At 52.2% G+C, this 24,815-nt stretch overlaps 1 protein-coding gene across 1 annotated transcript in view; it reads left to right on the top strand.

The window, feature by feature from the left end:
- LOC147086806 (prickle planar cell polarity protein 3-like) overlaps positions 1-24,815 on the top strand; it is a 57,422-nt gene that overhangs the window by 25,613 nt on the left and 6,994 nt on the right. The window contains 6 exon segments of the mRNA XM_085978983.1: positions 5,645-5,828; positions 14,006-14,119; positions 18,069-18,206; positions 21,846-22,049; positions 23,563-23,749; positions 24,233-24,239. Coding sequence (XP_085835109.1) covers positions 5,645-5,828; positions 14,006-14,119; positions 18,069-18,206; positions 21,846-22,049; positions 23,563-23,749; positions 24,233-24,239 — 834 coding nt within the window.

Below are 24,815 nucleotides of genomic sequence, written 5' to 3'. Positions count from 1 at the left end.
TTTCTCTCTCTCTCTCTCTCTCCCTCTCCCTCTCTCTCTCTCTCTCTCTCTGTCTCCTCTCCCTTTCTCTCTCTCCCTCTCTCTCCCTCTCCCTCTCTCTCTCTCACTCTCTCTGTTGCTCTCCCTCTCTCTCTCTCTCTCACTCTCTCTCTCTCCCCCTCTCTCTGTCTGTCGCTCTCTCTCTCCCTCCCTCATTCTCTCTCCCTCTCTCTCTGTCTCTCTCTCTCTCTCTCCTCTCTCTGTTCTTCTCTCTCTCTGTCTCTCTCTCTCTGTCTCTGTCTCTCTGTCTCTCTTCCTCTCTCACTCTCTCTCTGCCTCACTCTCACTCTCTTGACCTCTTTCTCGCTCCTTTTCTCTCCCCATTTCCTCTCCCCACTCTCTTCCCCCTTTTCACGTTATCCAAACTGATCTGAGACTCCACCACATATTGAGGGAGGAGAGAGAGAGAGTGAGAGAGAGAGACAGAGAGAGAGAGAGACAGAGAGAGAGAGACAGAGAGAGACAGAGAGAGAGTGAGAGAGAGACAGAGAGAGAGAGAGAGACAGAGAGAGAGAGAGACAGAGAGAGAGAGACAGAGAGAGAGAGACAGAGTGAGAGAGAGAGACAGAGAGAGAGAGACTGAGAGAGAGACAGAGAGAGAGAGACAGAGTGAGAGAGAGAGACAGAGAGAGAGAGACAGAGAGAGAGTGAGAGAGAGAGACAGAGAGAGAGAGACAGAGAGAGAGACAGAGAGAGAGAGACTGAGAGAGAGAGAGAGACAGAGAGAAACAGAGAGAGAGAGAGAGACAGAGAGAGAGAGTGAGAGAGAGAGACAGAGAGGGAGAGAGACAGAGAGAGAGACAGAGAGAGAGAGACAGAGAGAGAGACAGAGAGAGAGAGAGAGAGAGAGAGAGAGACAGAGAGAGAGAGAGAGAGACAGAGAGAGAGAGTGAGAGAGAGAGACAGAGAGAGAGAGAGAGACAGAGAGAGACAGAGAGAGAGACAGAGAGAGAGACAGAGAGAGACAGAGTGTGAGAGAGAGAGAGAGAGAGAGAGACAGAGAGAGAGACAGAGAGACAGAGAGAGAGAGACAGAGAGAGAGAAACAGAGAGAGAGAGAGAGTTGAACAATCTACAGCACCCGGCCTCACCCTATATGAATCCAAGGTTAAATTCCTCCTCTATGCAGACGACCTGGTTCTGCTGTCACCAACTAAGGAGGGTCTACAGCAGAACCTGGATCTGCTGGAGTCGTACTGCCAGACTTGGGCCCTGACAATAAATCCCCAAAAAACCAAAGTCCTTGTGTTCCAGCAAAGATCCAGACATCAGGGGCCCAAAATAAATTTCACACTAGGAACAACCAAAATTGAACAAACCACTAACTACACATACTTGGGCTTAAAAATCAGTTCTACGGGAAACTTCAAACTGGCTGTGAATGAACTGAAAGAGAAAGCAAGAAGGGCTTTCTATGCCATTAAAAGATCAATCCAAATAGAAATCCCAATTAGCATTTGGCTCAAAATTTTCAAATCAGTAATTGAACCAATTGCACTCTATGGCAGTGAGGTATGGGGACCGCTAACACAACAAGAATTTGCAAAATGGGACAAACACCCAATTGAGATCCTACATGCAGAATTCTGTAAAAGTATCCTCCGGACTCAAAGGAAAACAGTAAACAATGCATGCAGGGCGGAACTAGGCCAATATCCATTAATAATCACTATCCAAAAAAGAGCCACCAAATTTTGGAATCACCTACAAATGAGCAACCCCCAATGCTATCACTACGACGCCCTGAAATGCCAAGAGCTGACCATAAAGAAGAATACCCTCAGTCAACTAGTCCTGGGACTCAGTGAAGTAACTACTAACACTACTAACAATAACCAGCCCCAGGACAGTGACAGCGTAACACAAAGAATTCGACCCAACACAATCGTCGCTAAGCAAAAGGAAAAATATCTGACATATTGGGCAGAAACAACAAAAACCCAAAGCAAACTCAATTGCTACTTGGCCCTAAACAGACAATACAACATAGCTGATTACCTGACCATGGTAAAGGACAGCAAACTGAGAAAAATCTTGACAATGTACAGACTTAGTGAACATAGCCTGGCGATCGAAAAAGGTAGACACAGGCAGACCCGGCTACCAAGAGAGGACAGGATATGCTCTCACTGCAGTCAGGGAATGGTGGAGACAGAGATGCACTTCCTCACAGCTTGTAGAAAATATCAGGGCATAAGGGAGAATTTCTACCCAAAATTTACAAAAATATGCCCGGAATTCAGAAAATTGAATGACGACCAAAAACTCCCATACCTACTAGGGGAAGAGATAAATTGTATAACACTAGCGGCGCACTATCTTACAGCTTGCCATAAACAGAGGGACAACCAGTAAATATAAGAAAAGAGTATATATAAATTATATGAAAGTATATATTTATACACTCAGGGATATATCTGTTTATACACTGTATGGATAGATCTGTATTTTTGTGAACAAACATGAATGTTTTCCGATGCTTTGGCAACATAAGATGTAACTTGTCATGCCAGTAAAGCGATTTGAATTGAATTGAATTGAGAGACAGAGAGAGACAGAGTGTGTGAGAGAGAGAGAGAGACAGAGAGAGACAGAGTGTGAGAGAGAGAGAGAGAGGGATGGAACAGATGGGGGAAATGGGGAGGGAGAGGGGTCGAGCCGGGCAATGGGAATCAGCCTGGGTTCAGCAGGATGTCGGAAGCGGGCGGATTGGTGTTGGGAGCTTCGGAGGAAGGAGAGAGGAGATTTCAGAGGACCTTGAACCAGAGTAAGGTTAATAAAGAACCTTAGCTTGATGTGTCCCCTTCATATTACAAAACGGGTTATAGAGTCACTGGAGAAGGTGCAAAAATGATTCATAAGGATGATCCCAGAACCGAGAGGTTATAACTACCAGAAAAGATTGAACAGGCTGGGACTCGTTTCTCTAGAAAAGAGAAGGCCGAGGGGTGACCTGATAGAGGTCTGTAAGATTATGAAGGGGTTTCGATAGGGTAGACGTAGAGAAGATGTCTCCACTTGTGGGGGAGACCAGAACTAGGGGCCGTCAATATAAGAGAGTCACTAATAAATCCAATCAGGAATTCAGGAGAAACTTCTTTCCCCAGAGAGTGGTGAGAATGTGGAACTCGCTACCACAGGGAGTGGTTGAGGCGAATGGCGTCGATGCATTTAAGGGGGAAGCTGGATAAACATATGGGGGAGAAAGGAATAGAAGGAGATGGTGATGGGGTGAGATGAAGAGGGGGTGGGAGGAGGCTGGTGTGGAGCAGAAACACCGGCACGGAGCAGAGGGGCCGAATGGCCTGTTTCTGGGCTGTAAAATGCGACGTATTTTACCTTCTATGTATCAACTCGACTATTCCAACGCTCTCCCGCCCGACCTCCAACCTTCCACCCTCCGTAACCATCAGCTCATCTAAAACTCTGCTGCCCCCGTGTCCTAACTCGCACCCAGTCCCGTTCACCCATCACCCCCACTGTGCTCGCTGACCTACACTGGCTCCCGGTCCGGCAACGCCTCGATTTAAAAATTCTCCATCCTTGTTTTCAAATCCCTCCACGGCCTCCTTGCCCCCCTCTCCCTATCTCTGTAACCTCCTCCAGCCCCCACAACCCTCCCAGATCTCTGCGCTCCTCCAATTCTGGCCTCTTGCGCATCCCCCGATTTCCATCACTCCACCATTGGCGACCGCGCCAGGGCCCCCGAGCTCTGGAATTCCCTCCCTAAACCTCTCCGCCTCTCTCTCTCCTCCTTTAAGACGCTCCTTAAAACCAACCTCTTTGACCCAGCTCTTGGTCACCTGTCCCAATATCTCCTTATGTTTGTTTGACGCTCCATGAACCACCGTTTTTGACTATGGCGCCACTTCAAGGCAGGTTGTTGTTGTGATTGATCTTAGAATATAAGAACATAAGAAATAGGAGCAGGAGTCGGCCATTCAGCCCCTCGAGCCTGCTCCACCATTCAATAAGATCATGGCTGATCATCGACCTCAACTCCACTTTCCCGCCCAATCTCCATATCCCTTGATTCCCTTAATATTCAAAAATCTCTCGATCTCAGCCTTGAATAGACTCAACGACTGAGCCTCCACAGCCCTCTGGGGCAGAGAATTCCAAAGATTCACCGCCCTCTGAGTGAAGAAATTCCTCCTTATCTCAGTCCAAAATGGCCGACCCCTTATCCTGAGACTGTGACCCCTGGTTCTAGACTCTCCAGCCAGGGGGAAAACAGCCTCTCAGCATCTACCCTGTCAATCCCCCCTCAGAATCTTATACGTTTCAATGAGATCACCTCTCATTCTTCTAAACTCCAGAGAGTATCGGCCCAGTCTACTCAATCTCTCCTCATAGGGCAATCTCCCCATCCCAGGAATCAATCTGGTGAACCTTCGTTGCACTCCCTCTATGGCAAGTCTATCCTTCCTTAGGTAAGGAGACCAAAACTGTCCACAATACTCCAGGTGTGGTCTCACCAGGGCCCTATAGAATTGCAGTAAGACGTCTTTACTCTTATCCTCAAATCCTCTTGTAATAAAGGCCAACATACCATTTGCTTTCCTAATTACTTGCTGTACCTGCTGGATTTGAGTACAGGAGCAAGGATGTACAGTTGTACAATACTCCAGATGTGGTCTCCCCAATGCCCTGTATAACTGAAGCATAACCTCCCGACTTTTGTATTCAATCCTCCTCGCAATAAACGACAACATTCTATTAGCTTTCCTAATTACTTGCTGTACCTGCATACTAACCTTTTGCGATTCATGCACTAGGACACCCAGATCCCTCTGCACCTCAGAGCCCTGCAATCTCTCACCATTTAGATAATATTCTTCCTGCCAAAATGGACAACTTCACATTTTCCCACATTATACTCCATTTGCCAGATCTTTGCCCACTCACTTAGCCTATCTATATCCCTTTGTAGCCTCCTTATGTCCTCTTCACCATTTACTTTCCTACCTATCTTTGTGTCATCAGCAAATTTAGCCACCATACCTTCGGTCCCTTCATCCAAGTCATTTATATAAATTGTAAAAAGTTGAGGCCCCAACACTGATGCCTGTGGCACACCACTCGTTACATCTTGCCGATCAGAAAATGACCCATTTATGCCTACGCTCTGTTTCCTGTTATTACCGTAAGCTGTTGGTGCAACTATGTCCTTTGTTTATGCCAGATGGAGTTTCACCAACATTGTACTCCGGACTCATTGTTCTGCTTTTCCTGCCCCTTCTAGGCCTCCTTACTTCCGACTCACTGTTCTGCTATTTGCGATTGTCTCCAAGTTACACAGCTTGCAGTTGTTAATCATCCTAACGCCGCTGCAAAAATCAACATGTTATTCTTGTTAGCTCAACTGCCAGTTAAGCAACTTAGAAAAAGCTGATGACAGCAAGAGGCCGATTGGCTCATTCGGTCCCCGAGACCCCTTCTTAACCCTTTAATAATAGGAGAGCTCGAGAGCCCCACTTCAGGCCGAATGGCCTACCCCTGCTTCTGTGCTTCTATGTGAAAGAAATTTGGCGGAGAACGTGCGGACGATGACTGACGGCTCTTCCCTCACCCCCCCTCCCCCACCAACCCGTCCCTCTCTCCAGGAAGATCTGCCTTCGCTGCAGGTGCCCGCGGGAAGACCACGCCATCCAGGCCCTGCCCACGGAGATGGAGAAGATGGTCTACAAGATGGTCAGCGCCTTCCAACGCCACTCCATCTCGGACGACGACTCCGGCTGCGCCTCGGAGGAGTACGCCTGGGTCCCGCCGGGCCTCAAGCCCGACCAGGTCAGTAGGGCCCCCGCGCGGGTCCCCTCGCGCCGTCCCTCGGGCAAACGTCCCTCCCGCCACCCCCCCCTCCCCAGCGAGCTCCACCTCCGACGACTGGCGTCCAAGTCCCGGGCACGGCGGCCGTTTTTCAGCACAGCGAAGCTCCCCACAAACAGCCGCGAGGCGATTGGCCGGTTGACTTTCTTGGTTGGTTGCGCCGTGCAATGACCTCGTCTTTCCTCCGCTCCATTCGTGTTTCTGAACCTAACTCACGCCGGGTCCCGTACACCCATCATCTCCCCGCTGTGCTCGCTGACCTACACTGGCTCACGGTTCCCCCATTGGCTCAGATTTTCAAAATTCGCCATCCTTGTATCCAAATACCTCCATGGCCTCCTCGCACCCCCCTCCCTATCTCTGTAACCTCCTCCAGCCCCTACAACCCTCCAAGATCTCTGCGCTCCTCCAATTCCGGCCTCTCGCGCATTCCCCCCCCCGCCCCGATTTCCATCGCTCCACCATTGGCGACCGCGCCAGGGCCCCGAGCTCTGGAATTCCCTCCCTAAATCTCTCCGCCTCTCTCTCCTCCTTTAAGCCGCCACTTAAAACCGACCTCTTTGACCCAGCTTTTGGCCACCTGTCCCTAATATCTCCTTATGTAGCTCGGGGTCAAATTTTGTCCGATTTACGCTCCTGTGAAGCACCGCGGGACAGTGCGAGGGAACTTTACTCTGTGTCAGCTGTGGCTCAGTGGGCAGCACACTCGCCTCTGAATCAGAAGTTTGTGGGTTCAAGTCCCACTCCAGGGACTTGAGCACAAAAATCTAGGCTGAAACTCCAGTGCAATACTGAGGGAGCGCCGCACTGTCGGAGGGGCGGTACTGAGGGAGCACCGCACTGTCGGAGGGGCGGTACTGAGGGAGCGGCGCACTGTCGGAGGGGCAGTACTGAGGGAGCGGCGCACTGTCGGAGGGGCGGTACTGAGGGAGCGCCGCACTGTCGGAGGGGCGGTACTGAGGGAGCGCCGCACTGTCGGAGGGGCGGTACTGAGGGAGCGCCGCACTGTCGGAGGGGCGGTACTGAGGGAGCGGCGCACTGTCGGAGGGGCGGTGCTGAGGGAGCGGCGCACGGTCGGAGGGGCAATACTGAGGGAGCGCCGCACTGTCGGAGGGGCGGTACTGAGGGAATGCCGCACTGTCGGAGGGGCGGTGCAGAGGGAGTGGCGCACTGTCGGAGGGGCAGTATTGAGGGAGCGCCGCACTGTCGGAGGGGCGGTACTGAGGGAGCGGCGCACTGTCGGAGGGGTGGTACTGAGGGAGCGCCGCACTGTCGGAGGGGCGGTGCAGAGGGAACACCGCACTGTCGGAGGGGCGGTACTGAGGGAAAGCTGCACTGTCGGAGGGGCGGTGCAGAGGGAGCGCCGCACTGTCGGAGGGGCAGTACTGAGGGAGCGCCGCACTGTCGGAGGGGCGGTACTGAGGGAGGCCCGCACTGTCGGAGGGGCGGTACTGAGGGAGCGCCGCACTGTCGGAGGGGCGGTACTGAGGGAGCGCCGCACTGTCGGAGGGGCAGTGCTGAGGGAGCGCCGCACTGTCGGAGGGGCGGTACTGAGGGAGGGCCGCACTGTCGGAGGGGCGGTACTGAGGGAGCGCCGCACTGTCGGAGGGGCGGTACCGAGGGAGCGCCGCACTGTCGGAGGGGCGGTACTGAGGGAGCGCCGCACTGTCGGAGGGGCGGTACTGAGGGAGCGCCGCACTGTCGGAGGGGCAGTGCTGAGGGAGCGCCGCACTGTCGGAGGGACAGTACTGAGGGAGCGCCGCACTGTCGGAGGGGCAGTACTGAGGGAGCGCCGCACTGTCGGAGGGGCAGTACTGAGGGAGCGCCGCACTGTCGGAGGGGCAGTGCTGAGGGAGCACCGCACTGTCGGGGGGGGCGACTTTCGGGATGAGACGTTAAACCCGGGGCCCTGTCTGCCCTCTCCGGTGGATGTAAAAGATCCCACGGCCACCATTGGAAGAAGAGCAGGGGGGAGTTCTCCCCGGTGTCCTGGGGCCAATATTTATCCCTCAACCAACATCACTAAAAACAGATGATCCGGTCATTTATCACATTGCTGTTTGTGGGAGCTTGCTGTGCGCAAATTGGCTGCCGCGTTTCCCACATTACAACAGTGACCACTCTTCAAAAAAAGTCCTTCATTGGCTGTGAAGAGCTTTGAGACGTCCGGTGGTCGTAAAAGGTGTAATATAAATATAATGTAAATGTAAGTCTTTCTGTACCTGCCCTGGGAGTGTTTGATGGGGACAGTGTAGAGGGAGCTTTACTCTGTATCTAACCCGCGCTGTACCTGCCCTGGGAGTGTTTGATGGGGAAAGTGTAGAGGGAGCTTTACTCTGTATCTAACCCGCGCTGTACCTGCCCTGGGAGTGTTTGATGGGACAGTGTAGAGGGAGCTTTACTCTGTATCTAACCCGTGCTGTACCTGCCCTAGGAGTGTTTGATGGGACAGTGTAGAGGGAGCTTTACTCTGTATCTAACCGTGCTGTACCTGACCTGGAAGTGTTTGATGGGGACACTGTAGAGGGAGCTTTACTCTTGATCTACCGTCCCTGTGATGTGTGCAGGGGAGGGGATGGCCATAACTCTTTGCTGGCTTCTTCACCTTGTAGCCAAGGAATCTGACGCTCCCAGTGAAATGGAGACCCGTTATTAAGTGTACCAGGCGGATTGTGTCTTTTGGTGTAAATGGGAGGGCTGCCTGGGATTGTAACCCCGCAATTAAGGGCTTTGCGGTGGCTGGAAAGGGAGGAGGTGCCAGGCTACAAAAACTAGGCCCCAAACCAGGCCCTCGCTCAGCAACCCGCTCCGCCTGCGTGAAGCATTCCAGCTTAAACCTCCTCTGGCCCACTGCCAGGGAAGGGCTGGCTCCGGGCCAGGCACCACGCTCGAACAACCAGTCTATCTGCTCGCTGAAGCCAACAAGCCCGTCTCCATGGCGATGGCCTAAATTTGAGGCAGGCCGAATCTGAGGGCCAGGCCGGGAGCGAGCGGCCGTGAGGGGCGAGGGTTGAGGGAGGGTTGGTTCAGAAGGTGGTAACTGCAAGATCACTCGCATTTTCCCGCAAGGAACTCCTGTTTAATGTCCCAAAAAGTTTTAGGAGTATAGGCCATGGAATTCAATACAAAAGCCACCTATCAATGTTTAAACAGGCAATTAATCATCTCCTCTGCAAACAAATGCCTGAATTTTAACCGTACACTGACTGGTGTCTCTCACTCCCTCTCTCTCAGGGAGGTATCTGTACACTGACTGGTGTCTCTCAGTCCCCTCTCCCTCAGGGAGATATCTGTACACTGACTGGTGTCTCTCAATCCCGTCTCTCTCAGGGAGATATCTGTACACTGACTGGTGTCACTCAGTAACTCTCCCTCTGGGAGATATCTGTACACTGACTGGTGTCTCTCAGTCCCTCTCTCTCAGGGAGATATCTGTACACTGACTGGTGTCTCTCAGTCCCTCTCTCTCAGGGAGATATCTGTACACTGACTGGTGTCTCTCAGTCCCTCTCTCTCAGGGAGATATCTGTACACTGACTGGTGTCTCTCAGTCCCCTCTCCCTCAGGGAGATATCTGTACACTGACTGGTGTCACTCTGTCCCTCTCTCTCAGGGAGATATCTGTACACTGACTGGTGTCTCAGTCCCTCTCTCTCAGGGAGATATCTGTACACTGACTGGTGTCTCTCAGTCCCCTCTCTCTCAGGGAGATATCTGTACACTGACTGGTGCCTCTCAGTCCCCTCTCCCTCAGGGAGGTATCTGTACACTGACTGGTGTCTCTCAGTCCCCTCTCCCTCAGGGAGATATCTGTACACTGACTGGTGTCTCTCAGTCCCCTCTCCCTCAGGGAGATATCTGTACACTGACTGGTGTCTCTCAGTCCCCTCTCTCTCAGTGAGATATCTGTACACTGACTGGTGTCTCTCTGTCCCTCTCCCTCAGGGAGATATCTGTACACTGACTGGTGTCTCTCAGTCCCCTCTCTCTCAGGGAGATATCTGTACACTGACTGATGTCTCTCAGTCCCTCTCCCTCAGGGAGATATCTGCACACAGACTGGTGTCTCTCAGTCCCCTCTCAGGGAGATATCTGTACACTGACTGGTGTGTCACAGTCCCCTCTCTCAGGGAGATATCTGTACACTGTCTGGTGTCTCTCAGTCCCCTCTCAGGGAGATATCTGTACACTGACTGGTGTCTCTCAGTCCCCTCTCAGGGAGATATCTGTACACTGACTGGTGTCTCTCAGTCCCTCTCCCTCAGGGAGATATCTGTACACTGACTGGTGTCTCTCAGTCCCCTCTCTCTCAGGGAGATATCTGTACACTGACTGGTGTCTCTCAGTCCCTCTCTCTCAGGGAGATATCTGTACACTGACTGGTGTCTCTCAGTCCCTCTCTCTCAGGGAGATATCTGTACACTGACTGGTGTCTCTCAGTCCCTCTCCCTCAGGGAGATATCTGTACACTGACTGGTGTCTCTCAGTCCCCTCTCCCTCAGGGAGATATCTGTACACTGACTGGTGTCTCTCAGTCAGCTCTCTCTCAGGGAGATATCTGTACACTGACTGGTGTCTCTCAGTCCCCTCTCTCTCAGGGAGATATCTGTACACTGACTGGTGTCTCTCAGTCCCCTCTCCCTCAGGGAGATATCTGTACACTGACTGGTGTCTCTCAGGCCCCTCTCCCTCAGGGAGATATCTGTACACTGACTGGTGTCTCTCAGTCCCCTCTCCCTCATGGAGATACACTTGAAGTATTGGGGCACGTGGAGAGGGGGACATTACGAGAAGCGTTTGATCTAACTGCTGTACCCGTGGGGCACGTGCTGGTCTGCTGAGCCGAGCTGGGCTTGCATCCGTAGTCACTGGTGTCGATGTGTTGTGGTTACCACCCAGGTGGGTTCTGGCACATGTCGGTGAGGAATGTAAGGCACGAGGGCAGGAATTAATTACGCAAGCGGCCTCCTCTTTGATGTGTTTGCTGCTGGATTCTCTCCTTAAAGGGACCTACCCCAAAAGCCATCAAATAATGTTGTGTTTTTTCAGTATTTATTTCCTCCAGGACTGCATAGAACCAGGCTGTTAGGAGCACAGGAGGAGGCCATTCAGCCCCCTCGAGCCTGTTACATTAGGAACAGGAGGAGGCCATTCAGCCCCCTCGAGCCTGTTACATTAGGAACAGGAGGAGGCCGTTCAGCCCCTCGAGTGTGTTACATTAGGAACAGGAGGAGGCCGTTCAGCCCCTTCGAGCCTGTTACATTAGGAACAGGAGGAGGCCATTCAGCCCCCTCGAGCCTATTACATTAGGAACAGGAGGAGGCCATTCAGCCCCCTCGAGCCTGTTACATTAGGAACAGGAGGAGGTCGTTCAGCCCCCTCGAGCCTGTTACATTAGGAACAGGAGGAGGCCATTCAGCCCCCTCGGTCCTGTTACATTAGGAACAGGAGGAGGCCATTCAGCCCCCTCGAGCCTATTACATTAGGAACAGGAGGAGGCCATTCAGCCCCTCGAGCCTATTACATTAGGAATAGGAGGAGGCCATTCAGCCCCCTCGAGCCTGTTACATTAGGAGCAGGAGGAGGCCGTTCAGCCCCCTCGAGCCTGTTACATTAGGAACAGGAGGAGGCCATTCAGACCCTCGAGCCTGTTACATTAGGAACAGGAGGAGGTCGTTCAACCCCTCGAGCCTGTTACATTAGGAACAGGAGGAGGTCATTCAGCCCCTCGAGCCTGTTACATTAGGAACAGGAGGAGGCCATTCAGCCTCTTGAGCCTGTTACATTAGGAACAGGAGGAGGCCATTCAGCCCCCTCGAGCCTGTTACATTAGGAGCAGGAGGAGGCCGTTCAGCCCCCTCGAGCCTGTTACATTAGGAACAGGAGGAGGCCATTCAGCCCCTTGAGCCTGTTACATTAGGAACAGGAGGAGGCCATTCAGCCCCTCGAGCCTATTACATTAGGAACAGGAGGAGGCCGTTCAGCCCCCTCGAGCCTGTTACATTAGGAACAGGAGGAGGCCATTCAGCCCCCTTGAGCCTGTTACATTAGGAACAGGAGGAGGCCATTCAGCCCCCTCGAGCCTATTACATTAGGAATAGGAGGAGGCCATTCAGCCCCCTCGAGCCTGTTACATTGGGAACAGGAAGAGGTCGTTCAGCCACCTCGAGCCTGTTACATTAAGAACAGGAGGAGGCCGTTCAGCCCCCTCGAACCTGTTACATTAGGAGCAGGAGGAGGCCATTCAGCCCCCTCGGTCCTGTTACATTAGGTAGAGGAGGAGGCCATTCAGCCCCCTCGAGTCTGTTACATTAGGAACAGGAGTAGGCCATTCAGCCCCCCTCGAGCCTGTTACATTAGGAACAGGAGTAGGCCATTCAGCCCCCCTCGGTCCTGTTACATTAGGAAGAGGAGGAGGCCATTCAGCCCCCTCGAGCCTGTTACATTAGGAACAGGAGGAGGCCGTTCAGCCGCTCGAGCCTGTTACATTAGGAACAGGAGGAGGTCGTTCAACCCCTCGAGCCTGTTACATTAGGAACAGGAGGAGGTCATTCAGCCCCTCGAGCCTGTTACATTAGGAGCAGGAGGAGGCCATTCAGCCCCTCGAGCCTGTTAAATTAGCAGCAGGAGTCGGCCCTTCGAGCCTGCTCCGCCATTCAATATGATCATGGCTGATCCTCTATCTGAATACCATATTCCCGCTCTCTCCCCATACCCCTTGATGCCTTTTGTGTCTAGAAATCTATCGATCTCCTTCTTAAATAGATTCAGTGACTTGGTCTCCACAGCCTTCTGTGGTAGAGAATTCCACAGGTTCACCCATCCTCTGAGTGAAGAAATTTCTCCTCATCTCAGTCCTAAATGTCCTACCCCGTATCCTGAGACTGTGACCCCTCGTTCTCGACCCCCCCAGCCCGGGGAAACATCCTCCCTGCATCCAGTCTGTCTAGCCCGGTCAGAAATTTATACGTTTCAATGAGATCCCCTCTCATTCTTCTAAACTCTAGTGAATACAGGCCTAGTCGACCCAATCTCTCCTCATACGACAGTCCTGCCATCCCAGGAATCAGTCTGGTGAACCTTCGCTGCACTCCCTCTATGGCAAGTATATCCTTTCTTAGGTAAGGAGACCAAAACTGCACACAGTACTCCAGGTGTGGTCTCACCAAGGCCCTGTACAACTGCAGTAAGACATCCTTGCTCCTGTACTCAAATCCTACTTGAACCGCTGCAGTCCCGTGTGGTGAAGGTGCTCCCACAGCGCTGTTAGGGAGGGAGTTCCGGGATTTTGACCCAGCGACGATGAAGGAACGGCCGAGATATTTCCAAGTCAGGATGGTGTGTGTGACTTGGAGGGGAACTTGGAGGTGGTGGTGTTCCCGTGCGCCTGCTGCCCTTGTCCTTCTAGGTGGAAGAGGTGGCGGGTTTGGGAGGTGCTGCCGAAGAAGCCTTGGCGAGTTGCTGCAGTGCATCTTGTAGATGGTACACACTGCAGCCATGGTGCGCCGGTGGTGGAGGGAGTGAATGTTTAAGGTGGTGGACGGGATGCCGATCAAGCGGGCTGCTTTGTCCTGGATGGTGTCGAGCTTCTCGAGTGTTGTTGGAGCTGCAACTCATCCAGGCAAGTGGAGAGTGTTCCATCACACTCCTGACTTGTGCCTTGTAGATGGTGGAAAGGCTTTGGGGAGTCAGGTGGTGAGTCACTCGCTGCAGAATACCCAGCCTCTGACCTGCTCTTGTAGCCACAGTATTTATATGGCTGGTCCAGTTCAGTTTCTGGTCAATGGTAACCCCCAGGATGTTGATGGTGGGGGATTCGGCGATGGTAATGCCGTTGAATGTCAAGGGGCGGTGGTTAGACTCTCGCTTGTTGGAGATAGTCATTGCCCGGCACTTGTGTGGCGCGAATGTTACCTGCCTCTTATCAACCCAGGTCTGAACGTCGTCCAGGTCTTGCTGCGTGCGGGCATGGACTGCTAACAGTGGTTGGGATGTAGATAGCCCTGGTGGGATTGGATGGTGGAGCGGGTAGATTGGCTTGCATGGGATTGCGTTGAGTGTTGGGAGAGGGGGTGAGATGAGAGAGCCAGAGTTTTCCGAGTCGGTCGATATGTTATTGACCGATCCTTGTGTCTTAGGTTTACCAATACTTCAGCTGTCTACCAGAGGATAAGGTGCCTTACGTTAACAGTCCAGGGGAGAGATACAGAATCAAGCAACTTCTGCATCAGCTACCTGCACACGACAGTGAGGTCAGTTACCAGATCTCCACCTGTGAATTATCCAGAGTTCGGGGGGTTTATATACAGAATAACAGATACCTGGGAGTGAGTTACAGGCTGGAATCTAATCGAGGGGTTCGGGGGGTTTATATATAGAATAACAGATACCTGGGAGTGAGTTACAGGCTGGAATCTAATCGAGGGGTTCGGGGGGTTTATATATAGAATAACAGATACCCGGGAGTGAGTTACAAGCTGTATTCTAATCGAGGGGTTTGGGGGGGTTTATATATAGAATGACAGATACCCGGGAGTGAGTTACAGGCTGGAATCTAATCGAGGGGTTCGGGGGGTTTATATATAGAATAACAGATACCCGGGAGTGAGTTACAGGCTGGAATCTAATCGAGGGGTTCGGGTGGTTTATATACAGAATAACAGATACCTGGGTGTGAGTTACAGGCTGGAATCTAATCGAGGGGTTCGGGGGGTTTATATATAGAATAACAGATACCCGGGAGTGAGTTACAGGCTGGAAACTAATCGAGGGGTTCGGGGGGTTTATATATAGAATAACAGATACCTGGGAGTGAGTAACAGGCTGGAATCTAATCGAGGGGTTCGGGGGGTTTATATATAGAATAACAGATACCCGGGAGTGAGTTACAGGTGGGAATCTAATCGAGGGGTTTGGGGGGTTTATATATAGAATAATGGATACCCAGGAGTGAGTTACAGGCTGGAATCTAATCGAGGGGTTCGGGGGGTTTATATATAGAATAACAGATACCCGGGAGTGAGTTACAGGCTGGAATCTAATCGAGGGGTTCAGGGGTTTTATATATAGAATAACAGATACCCGGGAGTGAGTTACAGGCTGGAATCTAATCGAGGGGTTTGGGGGGGTTTATATCTAGAATAACAGATACCCAGGAGTGAGTTATGGGCTGCAATCTAATCGAGGGGTTTGGGGGGTTTATATATAGAATAACAGATACCTGGGAGTGAGTTACAGGCTGGAATCTAATCGAGGGGTTCGGGGTTTTTTTATGTCGAATAACAGATACCCGGGAGTGAATTACAGGCTGGAATCTAATCGAGGGGTTCGAGGGGGTTACATGCAGAATAACAGATACCCAGGAGTGAGTTACAGGCTGGAATCTAATTAAGGGGTTTGGGGGGGTTTATATATAGAATAACAGATACCCGGGAGTGAGTCACAGGCTGGGATCTAATCGAGGGGTTCCGGGGGGGTTTATATATAGAATAACAGATACCCAGGAGTGAGTTACGGGCTGGAATCTAATCGAGGGGTTTGGGGGGTTTATATATAGAATAACAGATACCCAGGAGTGAGTTACAGGCTGGAATCTAATCGAGGGGTTTGGGGGGTTTATATATAGAAATAACAGATACCCGGGAGTGAGTTACAGGCTGGAATCTAATCGAGGGTTTCGGTGGGTTTATATATAGAATAACAGATACCCGGGAGTGAGTTACAGACTGGAATCTAATCGAGGGGTTCGGGGGGGGGTTTATATATAGAATAATAGATACCCGGGAGTGAGTTACAGGCTGGAATCTAATCGAGGGGTTCGGGAGGTTTATATATAGAATAACAGATACCCGGGAGTGAGTTACAAGCTGGAATCTAATCGAGGGGTTCGGGGGAGTTTATATATAGAATAACAGATACCCGGGAGTGAGTTACAGGCTGGAATCTAATCGTGGGGTTCGGAGGGTTTATATATAGAATAGCAGATACCCGGGAGTGAGTTACAGGCTGGAATCTAATTGCGGGGTTCGGGGGGTTTATATATAGAATAACAGGTACCCGGGAGTGAGTTACAAGCTGGAATCTAATCGAGGGGTTCGGGGGGTTTATATATAGAATAACAGATACCCGGGAGTGAGTTACAGGCTGGAATCTAATTGCGGGGTTCGGGGGGTTTATATATAGAATAACGGATACCCAGGAGTGTGTTACAGGCTGGAATCTAATCGAGGGGTTCGGGGGGGTTATATATAGAATAACAGATACCCGGGAGTGAGTTACAGGCTGGAATCTAATCGAGGGGTTCGGGGGGTTTATATATAGAATAACGGATACCCGGGAGTGAGTTACAAGCTGGAATCTAATCGAGGGGTTCGGGTGGGTTTATATATAGAATAACAGATACCCGGGAGTGAGTTACAGGTGGGAATCTAATCGAGGGGTTCAGGGGTTTTATATATAGAATAACAGATACCCGGGAGTGAGTTACAGGCTGGAATCTAATCGAGGGGTTCGGGGGGGTTATATATAGAATAACAGATACCCGGGAGTGAGTTACAGGCTGGAATCTAATCGAGGGGTTCGGGGGATTTATATATAGAATAACGGATACCCGGGAGTGAGTTACAGGCTGGAATCTAATCGAGGGGTTCGGGGGGTTTATATATAGAATAACGGATACCCGGGAGTGAGTTACAGACTGGAATCTAATCGAGGGGTTCGGGGGGTTTATATATAGAATCACAGATACCCAGGAGTGAGTTACAATCTGGAATCTAATCGAGGGGTTCTGGGGGATTAAATATAGAATAACGGATACCCGGGAGTGAGTTACAGGCTGGAATCTAATCGAGGGGTTCGGAGGGGCTTATATACAGAATAACAGTTGCCCAGGAGTGAGTTACAGGCTGGAATCTAATCGAGGGGTTCGGGGGGTTTATATATAGAATAACGGATACCCAGGAGTGAGTTACAGGCTGGAACCTAGTCGAGGGGTTCGGGGGGTTTATATATAGAATAACGGATACCCGGGAGTGAGTTACAGGCTGGAATCTAATCGAGGGATCGGGGGGTTTATATATAGAATAACAGATACCCAGGAGTGAGTTACAGGCTGGAATCTAATCGAGGGGTTCGGGGGGTTTATATATAGAATAACGGATACCCGGGAGTGAGTTACAGACTGGAATCTAATCGAGGGGTTCGGGGGGTTTATATATAGAATACGGATACCCGGGAATGAGTTACAGGCTGGAATCTAATCGAGGGGTTCCGTGGGGTTTATATATAGAATAACGGACACCCGGGAGTGAGTTACAGGCTGGAATCTAATCGAGGGGTTCGGGGGGGTTTATATATAGAATAACAGATACCCGGGAGTGAGTTACAGGCTGGAATCTAATCGAGGGGTTCGGTGGGGTTTATATATAGAATAACGGATACCCGGGAGTGAGTTACAGGCTGGAATCTAATCGAGGGGTTCTGGGGAGTTTATATATAGAATAACAGATACCCGGGAGTGAGTTACAGGCTGGAATCTAATCGAGGGGTTCGGTGGGGTTTATATATAGAATAACGGATACCCGGGAGTGAGTTACAGGCTGGAATCTAATCGAGGGGTTCGGGGGGGTTTATATATGGAATAACGGATACCCGGGAGTGAGTTACAGGCTGGAATCTAATCGAGGGGTTCGGTGGGTTTATATATAGAATAACAGATACCCGGGAGTGAGTTACAGGCTGGAATCTAATCGAGGGGTTCGGGGCGTTTATATATAGAATAACGGATACCCGGGAGTGAGTTACAGGCTGGAATCTATTCGAGGGGTTCGGTGGGGTTTATATATAGAATAACAGATACCCGGGAGTGAGTTACAGGCTGGAATCTAATCGCGGGGTTCGGGGGGTTTATATATAGAATAACAGATACCCGGGAGTGAGTTACAGGCTGGAATCTAATTGAGGGGTTCGGGGGGTTTATATATAGAATAACAGATACCCGGGAGTGAGTTACAGGCTGGAATCTAATCGAGGGGTTCGGGGGGTTTATATATAGAATAACGGATACCCGGGAGTGAGTTACAGGCTGGAATCTAATCGAGGGGTTCGGGGGGGTTATATATAGAATAACAGATACCCGGGAGTGAGTTACAGGCTGGAATCTAATGGGAATAATCCGCCTCGTGGCCTGTGTGTCTCCCGTAGCCTCAGTACTGCAATGCCCTGGACGGAGAGGAGAAGAAGGAGCTGAGGTTGTTCAGCCAGCAACGCAAGCGGGAGAACCTGGGTCGAGGCACGGTTCGTCCGTTCCCTGTGATCATAACGGGGGCGATCTGTGAGCAGGTATCTATCTCCAATCGTTCCTCCCTCTCTCCCAATCTCTCCCATTCCCCCCGCCCTCCCCCCAACCAATCCCTGGGATACTTGCCTTCATTAGCCGAGGCATAGAATATAAGAGCAGGGAGGTAATGATGCATAGAAACATAGAAGATAGGAGCAGGAGTAGGCCATTTGGCCCCTCGAGCCTCCTCCGCCATTCAATAAGATCACGGCTGATCATCCAAATTCAGTACCCGGTCCCTGCCTTCTCCCCATATCCCTTGATCCCTTTAGCCTTAAGAAATATATCCAACTCCTTCTTGAATATATTTAATGGAGTTTAGAAGAATGAGAGGGGATCTCATTGAAACTTGTAAAATTCTAACAGGACTGGACAGACTAGATGCAGGAAGGATGTTCCCGATGGCGGGGAGTCCAGAACCAGGGATCACAGTCTAAGGATAAGGGGTAAGCCATTTAGGACTGAGATGAGGAGGAATTTCTTCACCCAGAGAGTGGTGAACCTGTGGAATTCTCTACCACACAAGGCACTTGAGGCCAGTTCATTAAATATATTCAAGAAGGAGTTGGATATATTTCTTAAGGCTAAAGGGATCAAGCGATATGGGGAGAAGGCAGGGACCGGGTACTGAATTTGGATGATCAGCCATGATCTCATTAAATGGCAGAGCAGGCTCGAGGGGCCGAATGGCCTCCTCCTGCTCCTATCTTCTATGTGATTGCATTGGAGAGGGTGCAGAGGAGATTCACCAGGATGTTACCTGGGCTGGAGCACTTCAGCTATGAAGAGAGACTGGACAGGCTGGGGTTGTTTTCCTTAGAGCAGCGAAGGCTGAGGGGGGACCTGATTGAGGTGTGCAAAATTATGAGGGGCATAGATAGGGTAGATAGAAAGGAACTTTTCCCCTTAGTAGAGGGGTCAATAACCAGGGGGCATAGTTTCAAGGTAAGGGGCAGGAGGTTTAGAGGGGATTTGAGGAAAAACGTTTTCACCCAGAGGGTGGTTGGAATCTGGAACTCACTGCCTGAAAGGGTGGTAGAGGCAGGAACCCTCACAACATTCAAGAAGCATTTAGATGAGCACTTGAAACGTCACAGCATACAAGGCTACGGACCAAGTGCTGGAAAATGGGATTAGAATAGACAGGGCTTGATGGCCGGCGCGGACACGATGGGCCGAAAGGCCTCTTTCTGTGCTGTATAACTACAGGGGGAGAAATTCGGTGGGCTGTGCCACCAGTTAGCGCCTAAAGAGGGCACTCAGTGGCTTTAGCGCCACTGGCCGCGCCTCCCGCGATATTTAGCTGGTGCGCTAATGGCGGCGTTAGCCTGTTACGCTGCGCCGCTTCCGATGATGTCATCGGTGTGCGCAGCGCCCCGCTACCGCCCCCGATCACGATATTTGGCAGCGACCGCCTCTGTAGCGCTGCTCGCTAATCACGCCCGGTTCACGGGGCCTACCTGTGGCGGCAGTGGCGCAAGTTAAGGTGGAGGTGCGGGGCGGCCGTTCTTTTGATGGCCGCCTGCCAGCACCTCTGTCCCCGGCCTCCTGATCCCCCCCCCCCCCCCCCGGGCAGCGCCGGCTGTTTTCCGAGAGCCCGGCACTTCTCCTCGGTGCCGGGCTCTTTTGCCGGCACTCGCGATCGCTCATCGCGCTGGTGCAGGCCCCTCCCCCTTAACAACGGGAGGAAGGCCTGCAGTACCGCAGCGCGCCGTGCCGCGGCGTGTGGCGCTGCGGCACGTTGCGCTGCGATATTCAGTTTCAGCGCCCTAAGAGGGTCGCGGAGCGCCTTGAGCCTCGCCCCGTCTCCCTTTTGGGGCGCTCAAGGTGAATTTCCGGCGATCGCTGCTGCTCCGAACGCTGCGCAAAATCTGGTGCCCAGGCGAGCTTGGCGCCCCATTTGGGGCCCCACCCAATTTCTGCCCCTATGACTCTATGACCCCGCCCTACACCCTTGCAACCCTCCCCTCCCCTTCCACCCTCTGACCTTCCACCCTCTGACCTTCCGCCCTCTGACCTTCCACCCCCCTCGGAAGAGGACACAAAGAACCTGCAAAGGGATATGGACAGCACGGTGGCATAGTGGTTAGCACTGTTGCCTCACAGCGCCAGGGACCCGGGTTCAACATCCGGCCTCGGGTGACTGTCTGTGTGGAGTTTGCACATTCTCCCCGTGTTTGCGTGGGTTTCCTCCGGGTGCTCCGGTTTCCTCCCACAGTCCAAAGATGTGCGGGTTAGGTTGATTGGCTATGATAAAAATTGACCCTTAGTGTTAGGGGGGATTAAATATGTGGGGTTACGGGGATAGGGCTTGGGTGGGATGGCTGTCGGTGTAGGGACCGGGTGCTAGGGTTTGGATGATCAGCCATGATCTCGTTGAATGGCGGAGCAGGCTCGAAGGGCCGAATGGCCTACTCCTGCTCCTATCTTCTATGTTTCCATTATGTTTCTATGACAGGCTAAGTGAGTGGGCAAAGGTTTGGCAGATGGAGCTTAATGTGGGAAAACGCCAGGTTATCCAGTTTGGTAAGAAAAATAAAAAAGCCAATTATTATTTAAATGGGGAGAGGTTACAGAATGCTGGTGTACAGAGGGACCTGGGGGTCCTTGTGCATGAAACACAAAAAGTTAGCATGCAGGTACAGCAAGTAATCAAAAAGGCAAATGGAATGTTGGCCTTTATTGCAAAGTATAAAAGTAGGGAAGTCCTGCTACAACTGTACAGGGCGTGGGTGAGACCACACCTGGAGTACTGCGTACAGTTTTGGTCTCCTTATTTAAGGAAGGATATACTTGCATTGGAGGCGGTTCAGAGAAGGTTCACGAGGTTGATTCCTGAGATGAAGGGGTTGACTTATGAGGAAAGGTTGAGCAGGTTGGGCCTATACTCAGAATCACAGAATCACAGAAACCCCACAGTGCAGATAGAGGCCATTTCGGCCCATCGAGCCTGCACCGACACATATCCCACCCTATCCCCGTAACCCCACGTATTTAATCCCCCTAACACTAAGGGTCAATTTATCATAGCCAATCAACCTAACCCGCACATCTTTGGACTGTGGGAGGAAACCGGAGCACCCGGAGAAAACCCACGCAAACACGGGGAGAATGTGCAAACTCCACACAGACAGTCGCCCGAGGCCGGATTCGAACCCGGGTCCCTGGCGCTGTGAGGCAACAGTGCTAACCAGAGTTTAGAAGAATGAGAGGGGATCTTATTGAAACATATAAGATTCTGAAGGGGCTTGACAGGGTGGATGCAGGGAGGATGTTTCCCCTCGTGGGGGAATCTAGAACTAGGGGGCATAGTTTCAGAATAAGGGGGCACCCTTTTAAATCGGAAATGAGGAGGAATTTCTTCTCTCAGAGGGTCGAGAATCTTTGGAATTCTCTTCCCCAGAGAGCGGTGGAGGCTGGGTCACTGAAGGTAGAGATAGACAGATTGTTGAACGATAAGGGAGTCGAGGGTTATGGGGAGCGGGCAGGGAAGTGGAGTTCAGGCCAAGATCAGATCAGCCGTGATCTTATTGAATGGCGGAGCAGGCTCGAGGGGCCGAATGACCTCCTCCTGTTTCTTATCTTGTTACGTATGTTCTCTCCACTTTCTCCCTCACCCACCTCCCCCCCCCAACGAACAGTGTGGCCTGCGGATCCGCGGCGGCGACATCGCCGTCTTCGCCGGCCGGGCGGGCCACGGGGTCTGCTGGCACCCGGAGTGCTTCACCTGCGCCGTCTGCGGCGAGCTGCTGCTGGACCTCATCTACTTCTACCAGGACGGGAAGGTCTACTGCGGGCGGCATCACGCCGAGCGGCTCAAGCCCCGGTGCCAGGCCTGCGACGAGGTGAGTGACGCGTGGGAGTGAAGAAGAAGGTTTGCGCGACGCCCCCCCCCCCCCCCGCGGTCGAATAGCCCGACAGGCGCAGGGCGAACCCTAACCCCAGCACACTTCAGGGGGGTGGGTGGGGACCAGGACAAACACGCGGTTGGTGGGGGGGTGGGGTGGGGGTTTTAGAGGGAAGGCTCACGTGTGCATCCTCCACCTCCCAAAACCCGCCAGGACCCGCAGCCACAAGGCCCCGCCCCTGTCTCGAGGGCCCGAGGCCAGGCCTGCACTTAAATTGGTCTCCACTTCCGCCGGTGTTCGCCCCAACAGTGGGTAGACGGGGGCAGACCCTCCTCCTGGGGTGTCCCTCCCACCCCCACACCGCCCTGTCCAAGTTATCAGCCCACAGCGCAAACTATTGGAACTCCCAAGGCCTGAATTGTCCATCACCCTCTACAGGCCAAACATGACCAAACTCCCAGGGTTTGGGTTGTCCATCACCATCTACAGGCCAAACATGACCAAACTCCCAGGGCCTGGGTTGTCCATCACCATCTACAGGCCAAACATGACCAAACTCCCAGGGCCTGGGTTGTCCATCACCATCTACAGGCCTAACATGACCAAACTCCCAGGGCCTGGGTTGTCCATCACCATCTACAGGCCTAACATGACCAAACTCCCAGGGCCTGGGTTGTCTATCACCATCTACAGGCCAAACATGACCAAACTCCCAGGGCCTGGGTTGTCCATCACCATCTACAGGCCTAACATGACCAAACTCCCAGGGCCTGGGTTGTCCATCACCATCTACAGGCCTAACATGACCAAACTCCCAGGGCCTGGGTTGTCCATCACCATCTACAGGCCAAACATGACCAAACTCCCAGGTCCGGGATTGTCCATCACCATCTACAGGCCAAACATGACCAACTCCCAAGGCCTGGATTGTCCAAAGCATCTACAGTCCAAACATGACCAAACTCCCAGGGCCTGGGTGGTCCATCACCATCTACAGGCCAAACATTTCCAAACTCCCAGGGCCTGGATTGTCCATCACCATCTACAGGCCAAACATTTCCAAACTCCCAGGGCCTAGATTGTCTATCACCATCTACAGGCCAAACATTTCCAAACTCCCAGGGCCTGGAGTGTCCATCACCATCTACAGGCCAAACATGAGCAAACTCCCTGGGCCTGGATTGTCCATCACCATCTACAGGCCTAACATGACCAAACTCCCAAGGCCTGAATTATCTAGCAATATCTACAGGCCAAACATGAGCAAGCTCCCAAGGCCTGCATTGTCCATCACCATCTACAGGCCAAACGTGGCCAAACTCCCAGGGTGTCTGGACAATCCTTCGCCATCTTTGCGCCAACCGTGACCAAACTTCCACCCCAACAAGACGCCTGCGGACTTTGACCCAAAGATGGCGGTCGCGATGGGCCGCATTTCTTCAATTTTTTGCTCCTTTTCTTCGTGTGAACTGCTCCCCCTTCCTCTTCCTCGCCCCCCGACCCCACGCAGATAATCTTCGCGGATGAGTGCACGGAGGCAGAGGGCAGACACTGGCACATGACGCATTTCTGCTGCTTTGAGTGCGAGGCGGCATTGGCAGGGCAACGATATGTCATGAAGGAGAGCCAGCCATTTTGCTTTGCCTGCTTCGAGGCCTTGTACGCAGAGTACTGCGACACCTGTGGGGAACACATTGGTAAGTCTCCCCTCCCCACCTCAGGGGAATCTCGGGCCTGTCCCTTAGCACTGCCAGGGGCCGGTACAGCACGGGGTTAGATACAGGGTAAAGCACCCCCTGCACTGTCCCATCAAACACTCCCAGGGCAGGTACAGCACGGGTTGGATACAGAGTAAAGCTCCCCCTGCACTGTCCCATCAAACACGCCCAGGGCAGGTACAGCACGGGTTAGATACAGAGTAAAGCTCCCTCTACACTGTCCCACCATACATTCCCAGGGCAGGTACAGCACAGGATTAGATACAGGGTAAAGCACCCCCTGCACTGTCCCATCAAACACTCCCAGGGCAGGTACAGCATGGGTTAGATACAGAGTAAAGCTCCCTCTGCACTGTCCCATCAAACACTCCCAGGGCAGGTACAGCATGGGTTAGATACAGAGTAAAGCTCCCTCTACACTGTCCCATCAAACACTCCCAGGGCAGGTACAGCACGGGTTAGGTACAGAGTAAAGCTCCCTCTACACTGTCCCCATCAAACACTCCCAGGGCAGGTACAGCACGGGTTAGATACAGAGTAAAGCTCCCTCTACACTGTCCCATCAAACACTCCCAGGGCAGGTGCAGCACAGGTTAGATAAAGAGTAAAGCTCCCTCTACACTGTCCCATCAAACACTCCCAGGGCAGGTACAGCATGGGTTAGATACAGAGTAAAGCTCCCTCTACACTGTCCCATCAAACACTCCCAGGGCAGGTACAGCACGGGTTAGATACACAGTAAAGCTTCCTCTACACTGTCCCCATCAAACACTCCCAGGGCAGGTACAGCACGGGTTAGATACAGAGTAATGCTCCCTCTACACTGTCCCGATCAAACACTCCCAGGGCAGGTACAGCACGGGGTTAGATACAGAGTAAAGCTCCCACTACACTGTCCCCATCAGAACACTCACAGGGCAGGTACAGCACGGGTTAGATACAGAGTAAAGCTCCCTCTACACTGTCCCATCAAACACTCCCAGGGCAGGTACAGCACGGGTTAGATACAGAGTAAAGCTCCCTCTACACTGTCCCATCAAACACT

Source organism: Somniosus microcephalus, unplaced genomic scaffold (genome assembly GCF_052327205.1).
Source record: "Somniosus microcephalus isolate GS21.2 unplaced genomic scaffold, FLI_Smic_1.0 unresolved_chr7, whole genome shotgun sequence".
In the NCBI taxonomy this organism is placed as follows: domain Eukaryota; kingdom Metazoa; phylum Chordata; class Chondrichthyes; order Squaliformes; family Somniosidae; genus Somniosus; species Somniosus microcephalus.
Note: the sequence above shows the minus strand (reverse complement) of the source record. Positions and strands in the feature narration are given on the sequence as shown.